General features: G+C 36.5%; 1 protein-coding gene across 2 annotated transcripts in view; it reads right to left on the bottom strand.

The window, feature by feature from the left end:
• The window catches only part of LOC135209023 (uncharacterized), a 36815-nt gene that overhangs the window by 578 nt on the left and 19231 nt on the right, over positions 1–17006 (bottom strand). Inside the window, exons 3-4 of one of the 2 annotated variants that reach the window (XM_064241558.1) lie at positions 4713–4895; positions 1–4466 (exon numbers count right to left, since the gene is read on the bottom strand). The exon at positions 1–4466 is cut by the window's left edge and continues 578 nt beyond it. In XM_064241558.1, coding sequence (XP_064097628.1) covers positions 3207–4466; positions 4713–4895 — 1443 coding nt within the window. In that variant the 3' untranslated portion in view covers positions 1–3206. Of the gene's footprint in view, positions 4896–17006 lie in introns of both variants that reach the window. The other variant, XM_064241557.1, reaches the window with a different exon arrangement.

Here is a 17006-nt window from a genome sequence, read left to right as displayed (position 1 = left end):
CTTGAGACGCTGTGAAAGAGATTTGCCGGTCTGTCCGTAATAGACTTTATCACACTTTTTGCAAGGAATTTCATATATGCAGCCTGGAAGATCTTTAGGAGAATTTTTGATTACTAAACTCTTGACATTAATATTACTGAAAACAACATTTATGTTAAAAAGCTTTAAAATTCTAGGAATATATAAAAACCTTTCATCATAAGGTAATTTTAGAATGTTATGCTTACTAAATTCAAGTTTGTCATTAGTTGAATAAAAAGTTTTTCTAGCTCTTTTCCATGCCACATCTACAAAAGTCCTTGGGTATTTAAGTTTCAATGCAATATCATAAATAGTTTTAATTTCAGCGTCAATAAACTGCGGGCTACAGACACGTAAAGCCCTTAGGAACATCCCAGAAAAAACAGAGAATTTAACATTTTGATGGTGATTGGAGTAGTAATGAACAAAAGAGGCAATATTAGTTGATTTTCGAAAGACTGAAAAGGTGAAATTTCTATCATTTCTATGGACATTTACATCAAGAAAATTCAAATTACAATTTCTTTCTTACTCTACAGTAAATTTTATAGAAGGGACTAAATTATTGAGATTATTAAGGAATTCCTGGAGGTTTTCGTGAACTGGCCAAATACAGAAGATATCATCCACATATCTAAACCAAATAACTTTTTGGGGTAAAATTCTTGGTAAGAGTTTTGTCTCAAAAAATTCCATGTAAATATTGCTAAGGACAGGAGATAAGGGATTACCCATAGCCATGCCAAACTTTTGTACAAAAAATTCCCCATTGAAACAAAATTTACTATCTTTGATACATAACCTTATGAGACTAATGAGATTTGCTACACTTAAGGGAATGTCATGACGTTCTAATTCCTCTTCCAATTATTCAAGTAAGTCATCCACAGGCACTTTTGTAAATAAAGAGACAACATCAAAACTAACCATATTAAAATCATAATTCAAATTTAAACTATTCAATTTGTTTATAAAATCAACATTGTTTTTAACATTCGTGTTAGAAATGTTTCCTACCAAAGGAGTAAGAATTTTTACAAGCCATTTAGATAAATTATACGTAACTGAGCCCACTGAACTAATGATTTGTCTGATAGGGTTAGTCAAGACACATAAAATCAATAACCCTATCAGACCAATCATTAGTTCAGTGGGCTCAGTTACGTATAATTTATCTAAATTTTTTCACAAGGAGAAAAATTCAAATTGTAGAAGGATTTTATTACAATATATAAGCTAAAGAAAACAGGTCAAACACAGGTTTCTAATCCTTTCATTAATATAACTAAGAGAGAGAGAGATTGTTTTGAATGATCTGCATTACTGATAATGCTAACACTGTGCTACAAAGAAATATTGAGTGGAGGATGGGTGTGTGAGAGAAAGTCCGAAGGGTGCCGTTGATCTTCTAGATATCTGTCCTGTGGCCTCTGTAGAACTGAAAGCTACAGAGGCCATAGCGCTTCGACATTAAGTTACACCCCAGCTATGGACTTTCAAATCAAACCCATTGTGATAGGTATTGAATGTTGACAAAGTTAGCATACTGTATTCATAACACAAAAGAAAAGAAAGTGAATTATCAATATAATGAATGAAAAAAAGTAACACAAACAGAAAAATTATGTATTCAAATCGGTCCATAATCGAAACTCGACCCTTATGGTATCTGTTTTTCATTTACGTTACCTGTGAATAAATGACTGTTTTTGTTAACAAACAATAATACATTGATTTTTAACAGTATTTAGACAGATTGCAACACATTACATGACTTACGTGTATATATGACTTAAAAATAAAGCTATAATGTTTCTCAGTGGGACAAGTAACGAATGCTGACATATTAGCATATTTCGAAGTAAAGATTTGATAACAAGTTGAAAACAATCACAAACAAACATAAAAAAGATGCATTCAAATATGGAATCTGAACGAACTGAGAAACATACTATATATTCTGTTAAGTCCACGATGTTAACAACTGCAGCACCTGTAACGAATTTTCTAACAAAAAGTATGTATAAATGAACGATGCTGAAAAACATTCATGATCCTACATAAAACAAAATTTGTCTAGCCTTTAGACCTGCAGATCTTTTCTTAGCACTTTCTATATTTACTTTCTTTACAAGATCAATTTCTATTGACAAAATTGCCAGAGGATTTAATCTGTCGAGCGCCATGAACGACCGCAAGTATGTCTTTATTAGCTTTAGTTTACTAAAGCTTCTCTCTCCGTTGGGTACAGTAATAGGTATGTAAGCGTAATGTTTTATGCATCCCACTGATTTGGCATGATATCCTGTAACTTATTAGTGTTTATGATCCTAACGGCTTATATTGGAAGCTTTACATCTTCAGGAAATCATTCTTTTGCAGTTTCCAGTACTGTCAAGCGATCACATCTATTGATATCACCATTTTCTCGGTACTTTAACTTATCTTCCAAAGGTTGATAAGGTACTTTGAGTTCATTCTTCCCGGAAGATCTTTTAGGTTATCTAAAAATCCCCTTGTGCTATAGAATTAACAGTTCTGTCGAGTATTGCATTTAACACATATTTTTATTTTCTGGAACACCTGCATTTGGAACAGCCTTCTTTATCTGCTTATCCTTTTATTTCTAAATACCGGCTCTACATATAATTCTGCAGCTAAATTTTTTGTTGACTATGCTCTTTTTTCATACCCATTTGCATGATAATTAATTAGTAATCAGTGACTATTCATTAATGAAACTGCGGTCGTGGCTTTTTGGCTTTTTGTTTGATTTTATGATTTTCGCATTTTTCCTTTTTATCTGGAAGACCCCAAACACATGCCATGGCTCCCTCTTTGATGGCGGCCCCTAGCACATGGCAACCTGGCGACTGCCCGAATTGCCGGTACCCTGGGAGTACGCCTACGCCAATGCTTAATTTCATTTTCCACATAAGATTTTCAATCATTCAAAAATTAACTTCTTCACCCCATATCCCACAGTCAGTGTAGCACCTCAATTATCAGTAACGAATATTTCTATCTACTTCTAACATTCCATTCATTGTATAATCCAACACCACTCTCACACTATTAATCCTTTTATCATATGCCTAAATTTCTGTTATTTTTACGAATATATTGTAAATTGCTAAGAATATAGATCTGCAGGAATTAGCAATTTTGTAACAAATGAAAAGACACTAAGAAATATCTTCGTAAATCTCATCAGAACCGTCATTCTGGTTAGCAATAAATTTATGTTCTGTAGTTGTTGAGCTTTTTGGGGGAAACTGTAACTGACCCAATCGACTTGTTATTTCATGAATTGGCAACTTCCCAGGTTCCTTTCTAGTTGGGTTGACAGGTGGCTTCACTGAAGTATCTTTAGTGACTGTAGGTTTTGGTGGTGCTGGAGGCTTTTTTGTCTGATGCAGGAAAGATTTAACATTTATTTGCTCTGACGTCAGTGGCGTTTGGTGGCCTCTAGGTGAATCACTTGTAGGATTTTCGTTTCTAGCAGGACTTGATGTCACAGATATTTTCTCATTGTTCAGTGGGTGTTGCTTTTGAACAGGAGGAAAGTGACTGTTGGGAGGCTTAGTGATATGATTGGGTTCCAAATAGTCTTCACAATTTTCATAAATGAGATCATTATCATCAGTGACCTCAGAGGAGTAACTTTTTTCATGGAAATCATAAGCAGCTTTCAACCGTGAGTCATCCTTAATTTGGAGCAGTTGTGGTGGCAGGGGTGGTACGTGGGGCTTTCCACTAACTGATGAGGAATCTATATCTATTGATTCTGGTTTACTGAAGAAGGGCTTCACTGAAGATGAGATTGGAGATCCCGGCAGAACATCGTTGTAATCATCTTCCATGACATCACTAATTTCCTGTACGTTGGAAGATGACTGACATTGCCGATCGTGCGTAGGTTGTACTAACTTATCTTCTGGGGATGGGAGGTACCGTCTCTGACTTCCAAACAAAGGTATTTTGTTTTTGTACTTGAAATGAATTATAACTACTAGGATTATTGTAAGAAAAATACCAATAAGAAACCCAATAGCTATACTTATTGGTGTAGACAAAGCCATGCTATGAGTAACTATGACTGCCAATGGCCATAGTACTTCATTTCCTTTATTTTCTATCAAAAATGTCTGCCCAGTACGAAAGTCTCCAATTGTCAAATTCCTGAAGGTAATTTTTCCTGGTCCTTTCATGATTATGCTTTTGCTATATGCCTCCTCTATCTTGATATCTATAAGGTCTATAGCTCCCCCATAAATGACAATGGACTCCAATGATAAATGGGTAAATATGACATCTTCTAAGCTCAGAAAACCCTGTACCATTTCAAAGCCACCTTCGACAACGTTTCCAATCTTAGTATGTCGAATTAATGATTTCTCATGAGATGAGTTATATATGAATTTCCTTACAATGTTCATATGACTCTGAAAAATTTCAAGTTTATGAGTTCCTTGTATCTCCAGTTTGGAAACATTATCCACTGTCGTGTTTTGTATGGTGGCCATTTCTGATGTCGAAACAATTTCAAAATCACCAATGGAACAATTGTCAGACAGATGAAACTTTTCTACTGTTAGTTTGACACTATCAATACTAGTTTGTCTGGCATTGACACGATTAAAAAAATTACCTAGTTTTGTAGCAGTACAGTTCTCGAGCCTAAGACCCACCTGGCAGTCTTCAATCCTACTCGTGTTACTTAAATCGGTTGCCTGACTACGAATGTTCCCCGTGTTGGTGATAGTTAGTTCTTTCCCTTTAGCATCACATTGAGGTAGAATTATCAAAGCATTTCCATTCGTTATCACAAAACTGTTCAGGTCTGTCCACCTCGTTTCTAGCAGTCTTCCATCCTGTAAAAAAAAACTCTTATAAATCGTTTAAAGAGATGGATTGTCAGTTATAGAAACCAAAAAATTACCTCTATTTATTAACCACCTAGATCTAGATTATAGAAAATTTAGATGAAGTGCAGCCTCATGGAGTACTATAAGACTAAAAAGTACCATAACAAGCCATGCAGAAGTTGTATTATAATAATAACAAAGAATACTCATTTATGAATACCACTAAAAATTTCTGCATATGCGTACTTTCATTTCTTTCACTGTGAAGGTCAAAACTTGAAATTAATTATATAGACGTTATATAAGTGTTAAACCCGAAACAAACTCTGTCTGATATGCAAGACGTTTCATGTACACCTATAAGCATGTATGTATCGAGAAGGCATCCTGAAGTGTAAGGTTGGCGTAGACTGGAAAGAACTTCCTTGAAATATCTACCTGACATACTATTATGCCTTTGAGAAAAAGACTTCAGCACTAGTTCGAAAGAATTTGCAATTCTTCACATCAAACGCAATTTGATTATTTCTAGTTAGTAAGGAGCAGTATCACCGTGTGATAAACATGTAAAATAGTGAACAGCGTTGTCGTAAAAAAAAAAAAAAAAAAAAAAAAAAAAAAACTTTTAAAGGAGACATCCAGTATTCACATGGACTAAGATGCAATAGAGTAAAATTGGAAGTATGTCATTCTCCGTCCATTACATATTGATTAAATATTTCATTTCATTATAGAACGTAATTACAAATCCTATTTTCAATAGGAGAGCAAATCAGGTTCATTTAGAATATAAAATTTTTCCAATTTAAGTGTTATCATCTTTACAGTATGATATATAGACCTCGGAAAACATGAAACATGGTTCAGACAAACTCCCTCCAACCTAAGCTCGGCACTCCGATTTTCAGCATCATGTTTATTGATGAAATTTACAACGATGTTTGCTCGAGAAACTGGCCAGTGTTTCATTTAGCACGGATATCGTTTAGTAGGCTTTGACGGCAGAGATTAACGCTGCTTCATTATATGAGGGTTTTTCTGTTTGCACATTGGGCAAATGCCAGTGTCACTTAACATCAAAGACATGGTTGACTTTCTCTAGTATTATAAAACAAAAAGTAAAGAACATTTATTCACCAATTAAGATGTCAAGAAACTAATTCTTCTATCGTGTTTATGAGATACAGTGCATTTATTCATTTAAAAACTTACACCATAAAATTTCTGTAACTTACAGTTCGGCAGAAAACTCGACGCCAATAATGGATTTGACAATAAATTGTGTAAACACTGACACCTCAACACGAATATGGGTTTATGAATAAAAAAAAAAAAAAAAAATCTTGTCACAAATTCACGGAAAATTCGACTTGAAAAGTTGGAGTGTAGCAAATGAGCTTCATAAACGCGGAAACCTCAACACGAGTACGGGTTCGTAAATAAAAAAAGAATATTGCCATGAATTCACGGAAAACGTAACGTGTACAGTAAAGTGGTGTAGCAAATGACCTTCGTAAACACGGAAACCTCAATGTGAGTACTGGTTCATGAAATAATAATAATAATAATAATAATAATAATAATAATAATAATAATAATAATTAATATTATTATTATTATTATTATTATTATTATTATTATTATTATTATTATTATTATTATTATTATTATTATTATGGAATAAGACTAGCAGAGGTTAATATCAGGAGAGGGATCTTCCAGGGAGACTCACTGTCCCCACTACTCTTCGTAGTAGCCATGATTCCCATGGCAAAAGTACTACAGAAGATGGATGCCGGGTACCAACTCAAGAAAAGAGGCAACAGAATCAAACATCTGATGTTCATGGACGACATCAAGCTGTATGGTAAGAGCATCAAGGAAATAGATACCCTAATCCAGACTGTAAGGATTGTATCTGGAGACATCAGGATGGAGTTTGGAATAGAAAAATGCGCCTTAGTCAACATACAAAAAGGCAAAGTAACGAGAACTGAAGGGATAAAGCTACCAGATGGGAGCAACATCAAACACATAAATGAGACAGGATACAAATACCTGGGAATAATGGAAGGAGGGGATATAAAACACCAAGAGATGAAGGACACGATCAGGAAAGAATATATCCAGAGACTCAAGGCGATACTCAAGTCAAAACTCAATGGCGGAAATATGATAAAAGCCATAAACACATGGGCAGTGCCAGTAATCAGATACAGCGCAGGAATAGTGGAATGGACGAAGGCAGAACTCCGCAGCATAGATCAGAAAACCAGGAAACATATGACAATACACAAAGCACTACACCCAAGAGCAAATACGGACAGACTATACATAACACGAAAGGAAGGAGGGAGAGGACTACTAAGTATAGAGGACTGCGTCAACATCGAAAATAGAGCACTGGGACAATATCTGAAAACCAGTGAAGACGAGTGGCTAAAGAGTGCATGGGAAGAAGGACTAATAAAAGTAGATGAAGACCCAGAAATATACAGAGACAGGAGAATGACAGACAGAACAGAGGACTGGCACAACAAACCAATGCACGGACAATACATGAGACAGACTAAAGAACTAGCCAGCGATGACAATTGGCAATGGCTACAGAGGGGAGAGCTAAAGAAGGAAACTGAAGGAATGATAACAGCGGCACAAGATCAGGCCTTAAGAACCAGATATGTTCAAAGAACGATAGACGGAAATAACATCTCTCCCATATGTAGGAAGTGCAATACGAAAAATGAAACCATAAACCACATAGCAAGTGAATGCCCGGCACTTGCACAGAACCAGTACAAAAAGAGGCATGATTCAGTGGCAAAAGCCCTCCACTGGAGCCTGTGCAAGAAACATCAGCTACCTTGCAGTAATAAGTGGTACGAGCACCAACCTGAAGGAGTGATAGAAAACGATCAGGCAAAGATCCTCTGGGACTATGGTATCAGAACGGATAGGGTGATACGTGCAAACAGACCAGACGTGACGTTGATTGACAAAGTCAAGAAGAAAGTATCACTCATTGATGTCGCAATACCATGGGACACCAGAGTTGAAGAGAAAGAGAGGGAAAAAATGGATAAGTATCAAGATCTGAAAATAGAAATAAGAAGGATATGGGATATGCCAGTGGAAATCGTACCCATAATCATAGGAGCACTAGGCACGATCCCAAGATCCCTGAAAAGGAATCTAGAAAAACTAGAGGCTGAAATAGCTCCAGGACTCATGCAGAAGAGTGTGATCCTAGAAACGGCACACATAGTAAGAAAAGTGATGGACTCCTAAGGAGGCAGGATGCAACCTGGAACCCCACACTATAAATACCACCTAGTCGAATTGGAGGACTGTGATAGAGCAAAAAAAAAAAATAATAATAATAATAATATCCTTTTTATTTCAGCTCAGGGCCATATACATGGAATATACATAATACAGACAGTAAAATACACAATCTAGATACATGTGACATGATAAAAAAATGAATAAACGTCCCTATCCACACAATAGCTGAGGTAGTATAAAAGATAGTAATCATAATACTGGTAATTAACAGTAGTAATATTGGAGTGCACAGATTACATAACGTAAATTTCAGCTAGAGACCTTCGATGGTTACAATAGTCAGGTCCAGAGGGCTACTATATATGAAAATTGACTGTAGAAAAACTTTAACTTGATATTATTCACACTAATAATGAAAAGTAAAATATCAGCAATAAATATAATAATAATGAAAGATTCTGCAGATGACACCTTGCCAATACAGAGATTAAGTCCTTTAAGGAACAAAGGCCTCATTTTCCCGTGTTTCCCACAATTTAGATCTTATTCTTGCTTCACTCCTTAGGATGCGTTGTATGAGCGAATTGCTGCTGTTCCTCAGTCGGGTTATTAGACTGGACATCGTTCGCCTTACAATGATTTTTAAATTGTCCAGGCGGTTTTCTAAGAACATCTGTGTGGCGTAGTGGGAGAGAGGAGTGTTTGTGAGGCGTCTCAAAATGTCATTGTGCACAACAGTGATACGTTTCATGGTCTCTCTGTATAGTTCATCCAGAGGGAACACCCATAGATACTGTAGCAATACGAACGAAAGAGCAGCAGTTTCACGTCTCGGTGACAGAAGGCAAACCTCATGCAATCATGTTGCCAGTTGCACATAGTTTACGAACGCCTCTGTTCTATGTCTGCCGTATCTTTTAGGTCGTCTGTGATAATGTGACCCAAATACGGACATTCGTGCACGAATGCCAGCCGATGATTTTCGAGGAAAATTTGTGGCTCTGCAATATGCTTAAGCGATCTCGGGAGCAGCGACATGCACTGGGTCTTGGTTTCATTGTATAGGATATCAAATTCCTCTGCATATTGGCGGCAAGTGTCGATGAGTCGTTGGAGATCTTGAACTGATGGGAAAATCAGAACCATATATCGTCGGCGTAACAGAGGTTGTTTATGGTTGTTCCATTGCCAGTGCATCCGATTGGGAGTGAGTTCAGTTTGACATTCAAGGCATCTGTGTACGTATTAAACAGGTATGGGGAGAGAATGTCCCCTTGCCGAAGCCCGTTTAGGGAGCCGAAGGTGTACGATAATACGTTACCCCATTTGATACAGCCTTGCTGTGTGGAGAAACAGCAATATAAAATGCCAATTAGATATAGAGGTGGGCCGCTTTTATGCAGCTTCAGGAAGAGCTTCAGGTAGTTTACTCTGTCAAATGCTTTTCTCACATCCATAAAACATAGGAAAACAGGAGAGGCTGATGACAGGTAACAGTTCAGCAAATCTTTCAGTATGTAGATTCAGGTGTCGGTTGAGTGGTTTGCTTTAAATCCGAACTAGTTGTCAGTGGTGTGTAGAAAGGGGAGGAGCCTCACTAGAAGAACGGACTCAAGTATCTTCGACGCAATCGTTGTGATTGCAATCGGCCGGTAATTACCAGGGTCTGCTGCATCCTTTAGCTTGTTTTTGATTAATGGTATCAAGTGAACTAAGAGTAGGGAGTCTGGAAGAAACTGGTGAATTATGCACCCATTGAATAGGGCAGCTAGCAAAATGTAAATTATAGGATGGCAGAATTTGAAAGCCTCTGTAGGAAAATCCTTGAGTTCTCTGATGCATAAAGCACTGATCTTTTGAGCTCTATTAATTTTTGCGAGATGGATCTACCAGTTTCCCCAACGAAAATCTTATCACAATGACTACGCGGTGTCTTGTAAACCCCGGCTTCTTCTCCTCTTTTAATCAAGTATACGTTAATGAGCGAACTCCCGATGGATTTGGGATAATGGAAAATGAAAGGATTATTAGACCTGAGGTGTTCTGTGGCTTTTTGGATGTTTTCATCGATTGGAAGCTCTATTTTATTGTTGAAATCTATTTGTAACTTCCTCTTTTGTAAATAATGATTCAACACTTTCGCCGTTTCATATATTAAATTTCTAAGTTACCACGATGTGTCCGTAAAGATCATGGTCGGGTGCAACCTACTCCTCAGGGGGCTTAGAATATGCTCAAGTGGGTACATAGATAAAGAATTCAACAAGATCCGCCAACACCTAATGCAACTGCTCTATCCATCATACATTATCGAGACGGCTATAAATAAGGCAAATACTATATACTATAGAGGTCCCACTCATAATAGACAAATAGATTTCGACAATATAATAAAAATTCCGTACGATGAAAACATCCAAAAAGCCACAGAACACCTCAGGTCTAATAATCCTTTCATTTTCCATTATCCTAAATCCATCGCGAGTTCGCTCATTAACGTATACTTGATTAAAAGAGGAGAAGCCGGGTTTTACAAGATACCGCGTAGCAATTGTGATGAGATTTACGTTGGGGAAACCGGTAGATCCATCTCGCAAAGATTAGCAGAACACAAAAGATCAGTGCGATATGCATCAGAGAACTCAGGGATTTTCCTACATATTAGGGACAAAGGCCATACTAAGAACTGGAGTGGGATGGAGCTGGTTTTCAAAAATAGCTTTCCTTACAAAGGGAAAATGCTGGAATATGCTATCATCAATCAAATCAACAATATGAACCTGTCAGGAGGACATTGGAAATCGCATGACATCGACGAACTAATCCTTACGCCGCTCTCAAGCAGGTGTCCAAGAACATCCGACCACCGGACGAGTCGCCAGCAATCGCTATGGAATAGTCTAATCCCATCCTTCCTGGGCCACCAGTAGAGACTTACTGCTACACCTGCATATGCCTGTATATAAACTCTAGTAAGATATCCTATGTCCATATTTTACCAGTGATCAGGAGCACAGAAGAAAGTGCTCGAAATATATGGTTGCAAAGTTCAAATAGTGTTTTATGGGCCTTTTATCTATCTAGTCTTTTCATTATTAAAAATACATGATCTCATATTTTACAAAGTTACATTTCCTCTTTGGCCAGGATACATTTCTTGGCGGTGCTTTAATTATTTTCAGGACATATAGTCGACAAATGAACAAAACTACATGAAACACAAGCTTTCATCTTTTACTCGGTAGTGTCAGGATGCCTCCAGATAAATATTAAACTATATCACTACGATGAGTCTCCTGCATTATAGAGCAGTGCTTAGGAGATATTGATAAAAATGCATAATAAAACTTGAAAACTGATTACAACCTTTGCATAAGTAATTCGTCACTTCTTCATAAGTTTGGTTGTTACACACAGATAACCAAAACGATTGGTATTCATCTGAAGGCGGTGGTTAAGCAAGAGGAAATCTTAAGCATCTTTTAGTAAAACAATAGCTCTTGGACTATAAGTAGACGTTTCCATTATATTAGAGATTCGAGCGCTGCCCAGGAAAACTTTGAATGACAATCTACAGGTAGGGGGATCTTACAGCTCATTCGGGTTGCCCTAGGTCCCTCAGTGTGAGGCACCTCTAATGTCTACCAGAGAATTGCTAATGCATCTTCTGGTATATTTTGCATCTTCCAATCTTGGATGGTCTGAGTTACAGCTTAGATATTTGTCGAGCTTATTCTTAAACACATCTACGCTAACTCCGGATATGTTCCTCAGATGGGCTGGCAATGCATTGAATAGACGCTGCATTATCGATGCTGGTGCGTAGTGGATTAATGTCCTGTTTGCTTTCCTTAGTTTTCATGGTATAGTTTTGGGCACTATTAATCTACCTCTGCTTGCTCTTTCTGATATTTTTAGCTCAATGATGTTTTCTTTTTCCATGTCTGCATTATCATGTAGAGTTCTCTTCTCCTTTCTAGACTATATAATTTTTAAAATTGTAGTCTTTCCCAGTAGTCAAGATCCTTAACTTCTTCTATTCCAGCTGTAAAGGACCTTTGTACACTTTCTATTTGTGCAATATCCTTTTGGTAGCGTGGTTACCATATCATATTGCATTATTCAAGTGGATTATGTACATACGTTTTGTAAAACATAATCATGTGTTTGGCTTTTCTTGTTTTGAAGTACCGTAACAAAATTTCCATTTTTGCTTTGGATTTTGCCAATAGTATTTCTATTTGATCATTGTATAACATGTTCCTATTCAACATCACACCCAGGTCTTTAACTATTTCCTTACTTAATAACGAGACAATTTGTGATTGTCTCGTTATTAAGTCCCCTATATGCATATAGCATTCCTTCTTTATCTATATAATTTATTGATTCAAATTTATCAGAGTGAAATACCATTCTATTTACCTTTGCTGATTCATATATTTTCTTTAGGTCTCTTTGTAGCGAGTTCCTATCTTCTAAGAACTCCATTTTTCTTTTTGAGTTACTTGTAACTGAACCCTGCGCATTCATCACTATGATGGTTTGCGTGTTATCCCCATCATTTAATAGGGGTAATAATAAGGATTTTCCTATGTCTCTTTCCTGTCTGATATGTTGTTCTTTTCTTCATTTCCAGAAATTCTGACATAAAAAAATCCAACTTTTCCAAAACATAACGATCTTCCATCTTCATATTTATTCATTTTGTGTATGTATCTGCATTTATCTCTGTATCTGCACTATCCCCTGGCATCATATATAGTGTTTGTTCCTTGTACTGTACCTGGGTGCTGATGCCTGAAATCTCGATGCTGACATCTAATAATGCGGTGATGGCTTGGTTTTTTTTTCCTTCACCTCATGTTCTTTGTTCCTTACTTTATTTGTTTCATTTTTATTTTTATTTTTATTATTTGATTTTGATTCATGGCTACAGGTGCATATATCTACATTTTTTATTGAACTTACATCCTTTCCCTTCTTTTATGTTTTTGCATGTTTTTGGATGTAGATCGCTGCATTCATCCTCATAGCCGTCTAGGTATACACATTTGCCATAGATCTCATAATTGGGACTCATCTTGGGATGCTTGTAGTGACATCTTTCACCGAATCTGCAATTCCCTCTTTTCAAAAGGGTGCAGACTGTGGCTTTCTTTTCTTTTCTTTTCTTTTCTTTTCTTTTTCTTGCTCTTTCCCATTAGTATGAAGGTCTGGGTACAGCCTCTTTGTGATTTTATTTTGTGTTGTCATGTCGTAATTTATTTTATCGTATGTATGCTGCTGTATTGCCTCATATGTAGTATCTATGAGTATCTCTGCATCCATACTCTTGTCCTGTTCTTTGTTTTCATTATCTTTTTTCTATCACTTCAGTTTTATTTTCTTCTTTTCCGTTTTCCTCTTCTTCCTCTTCCTCATCTTCATCCTCTACTGTTTGCACATTAGGTCTTGATTTAATAACATTATCTATGCATGTTAGACATGTTGAGCAAAATACTCTTGTTTCCTTACTTTTATTTTGCTGGACTTCTGCACATTGAGGATGAGTAGGTATGTGGCATTTATAGCATTTCCTGATCAGGTTTTGTGGATTTACATAGATTACATGCTTTAGGCATTCGTTTTCTTATTGCATCAATCAGTATATTCACTATATTCACCTTATTAATTTTCTTTGTTGGAATGTGCTGATTGATGTTAATTTTCCTTAAAAGTCTCTTGATCACTTGAATTTTATTTGATACTCCAATTATTTTCATATTTTCTGCATATTTGCTCCAGTTTGAAGGATCATATCTTTCCAATATGTCTATGAATATTTTTGCATCTTTTTGGTTGGGGTTGTTATTGATCTCTTAGATAATAAATGCCAGTTCTCTTCCTGCTAAGATGTCAAGCAAGATTCCTCCATTTCTTACCACTGTTGCTGCCACTCGCTGTCATTCTGTTAGAATTTTTTAATAATTAATTCGAAAAACAACTTAGTCAATACGTTATCCTAGTATTCTAACACTAATCTAATCACCGACAGTCCGCAAACACTTCTAACTATAGTTCGTTTTCTAGTTGTATGTTATACGCGTGATATCAGTTGATGATTCACACCGTGAACAGGCACGTCTCTCCAAGCGAGATGGCACTGAGAGAGATGGGAGGGGGAGGAGGAGGGGATAGGGAATGGGAGGGAAAAGAGAGGGGAAGGAGAAAGCAAGGGGAAGGGGAAGGGGGATGGAAGGTGGAATGAGGGGAGAAGGAATCGGGAAGGGAAAGGGGAGGGGAGGGTGAGGGGAGATAGACGGAAAGGGAAGGGGTAGCAGTCCGAGAGCCCACACCGATTTATTTGACTTTTTAGCCCCAAATGGTTTGATGAAGGATTTTGATAGGGAATTTCATCTAGTTTACGGAACTGAACATCTTACAAATGGGCGTTGCGGCGTTATCTCACAATAGGCTCCATACTGAGTGTGCCCCTAAACCCACTGATATTGTAACACATAAGATATCAATTAATTCAGGACATTATTCTCATTAAATGTAAAGTCAACTCAAGTAGACATTATCCATAATTTTTCTCTTATAGAGATAATATATCAATGAAACAGGAATTCATTGTAAGATTTACTAATAATTCTAACAACAACTCCTTAAAAAATAAAAATGTTTTTGTTCTGTATGATAACAACAGGTTCTGTTGATAGTCAAGCAAAATCTAAACTATACTAAAACATAATTGCAATGTTACAGCAATGAATATGAAATTATTGGAGTTGGAAATAACATCTTATTTATTTATATATTTATTTGGAGGATATCATAATCATTTCATGACAGCATCAAAACGCGGAGTCATCTGTCTGTATTTTATCCTAAACAAATCTATAAATTAAATAAAATATATTTTTGCTTGAATAAAGTCTTTTTCTTGAACTGTATCATTTTCTACACTTTGTCAAATAATGTACTTATATGGGCAATATCACAATTGTGATCGTCATCGTTTGCATAATGCATAAATTTTCAATCAAACTAGCAATATTTTGAAGATTATGCATCCCAATCATCAACAAAATATTTTTAATTTTCACCAGAGGACGAAGATAAGATAGTTTCGAAAATCTGAACTAAATTATATTCATGAACCTTAATTACTCCAAGTCACCATGAGACCCATCAAATTCACCAAACGTTATATTTAATTCTAAATCCAAATCTTCCTCATCTTACTGGGAGAGATTCATTTCAATTCCCAGCCATGACATTCTGGTGGTGAGACACAGGGATCTGCAAAGGTAGCGTGCTTGGGTTCATTCTTTTTATTTTATTTTATTTATTTATATTTTTTGAGGAGTATATTTTGATTTTTGGGTGATAAGATGTTGAAAAATAGTATATCTGAGATAGTTAACATTGTCCATGTAAGGTGTGACATAAAGAGCGCACCCAAATTTCTCAAGACCAACTGTTTGCCTAAATTTAAAAAAAAACTCCTTGAAAGAACTTATTTTTCATAATTATAGTTCTGTTGGTTTTATCTTCCCTTTGGTAATAAAAGTAGCTGTAAGATCCCACCCTGTGTATGACTGTAGTCCTGGTAAAGACTCTGTTATGTCACTTTCGGCCAACTTACGACTACAAAGACCAACAACTAGCCAAACAGCAGGTCTCGGCTCCATCTGATAAACATGATAAGCAGTTATTGCCAAGACATCTGTATCATTTGTTCAAATGACTGTACATGCATAAAGAGACATATCAACAATATAGTACAGATGGAGGGTCATTCCGGTATCTGCTTCATCGTGTTTACAAAATAACTCCTCTACTTTTTCTCTGATGGCAGCGTGTTCCTTTTCTGAATAAGAGTAACAGATATTGCTAAATCCCAAAAATATATTGTGGCTTTGAAGGTACTTAGCATCATAAATGCAACTCCATTCTTGACTCAAGAACCAAACAAGGCCTCTTTGAATCTTAGTGACCTCAGTGTTCTTTCCCAGTCCTTTGGTCTCTTCTAGTCTGGGACTGTTACTGAGTACGCAATTTCAGTGTCTCCCCATTTGTTCCTTTCCTCTTCTTTCAATGATGGGCTTTTTTATACATCACAAAGTGAACTTTTGAAGCAAAGGAGCATAACTTTTGTAAGATTTCCTTAGTCAATGTCCCATACATATTTGGTGGATCATGTAAAGTGTGAATGAAGAGCATGGCATCCATGATGACAAAAAACTACATACACCAAGATCAATATTTGCTTGAGAGCTCAAATACAGGAACCTTCCAAATAAATCTCTGGTACACTTTAGCTCGACAACTGTCCTCTCCTTTATCTGTAGCTTGCTGAATACTGATGAAGAGGCAAAGTTTTTAATCTTCCTTCTAGGCATTGGCTTCTCAAACCTATCACTATCTCTGGAACACTCATCAAGAAGTTCTGGGTGCCATTCATCTCCCTTTTTCCCAGCATCCGATGAGATCATAATGTCTTCACTGATCTTGACACCAGTAGTCAGGCAGTGAAGATTATTGTCTTCTGGGTTTTTTGCAAAAAGCAAAGTTATTAGGTAAACCTTGCATACTGAACAGTTCATGCTAGTAGAGTTTTGTTTTATTATTGGAATATGTAGGAAGATGGTGTGTTTTATCGCATGCATGCCCGGGGCATTGGCTGAGATGCCCTAAGTTGCCATATGGTCCAATTCCGTTCAAGTGCCACATTTTGTGCTTTTTTGCAAAAAACAAAGTTATAATAACTAAATTCGTGTAGGAAAGTGTTTATTATATAGCTAATTAGCATAGTTTTGTATTTTATTGAAATATGTGGGAGGA

The sequence above is a fragment of the Macrobrachium nipponense genome, chromosome 37, assembly GCF_015104395.2.
Source record: "Macrobrachium nipponense isolate FS-2020 chromosome 37, ASM1510439v2, whole genome shotgun sequence".
NCBI lineage: Eukaryota > Metazoa > Arthropoda > Malacostraca > Decapoda > Palaemonidae > Macrobrachium > Macrobrachium nipponense.
The sequence above is the reverse complement of the archived record's forward strand: the minus strand, read 5'-3'. Positions and strand labels throughout refer to the sequence as shown.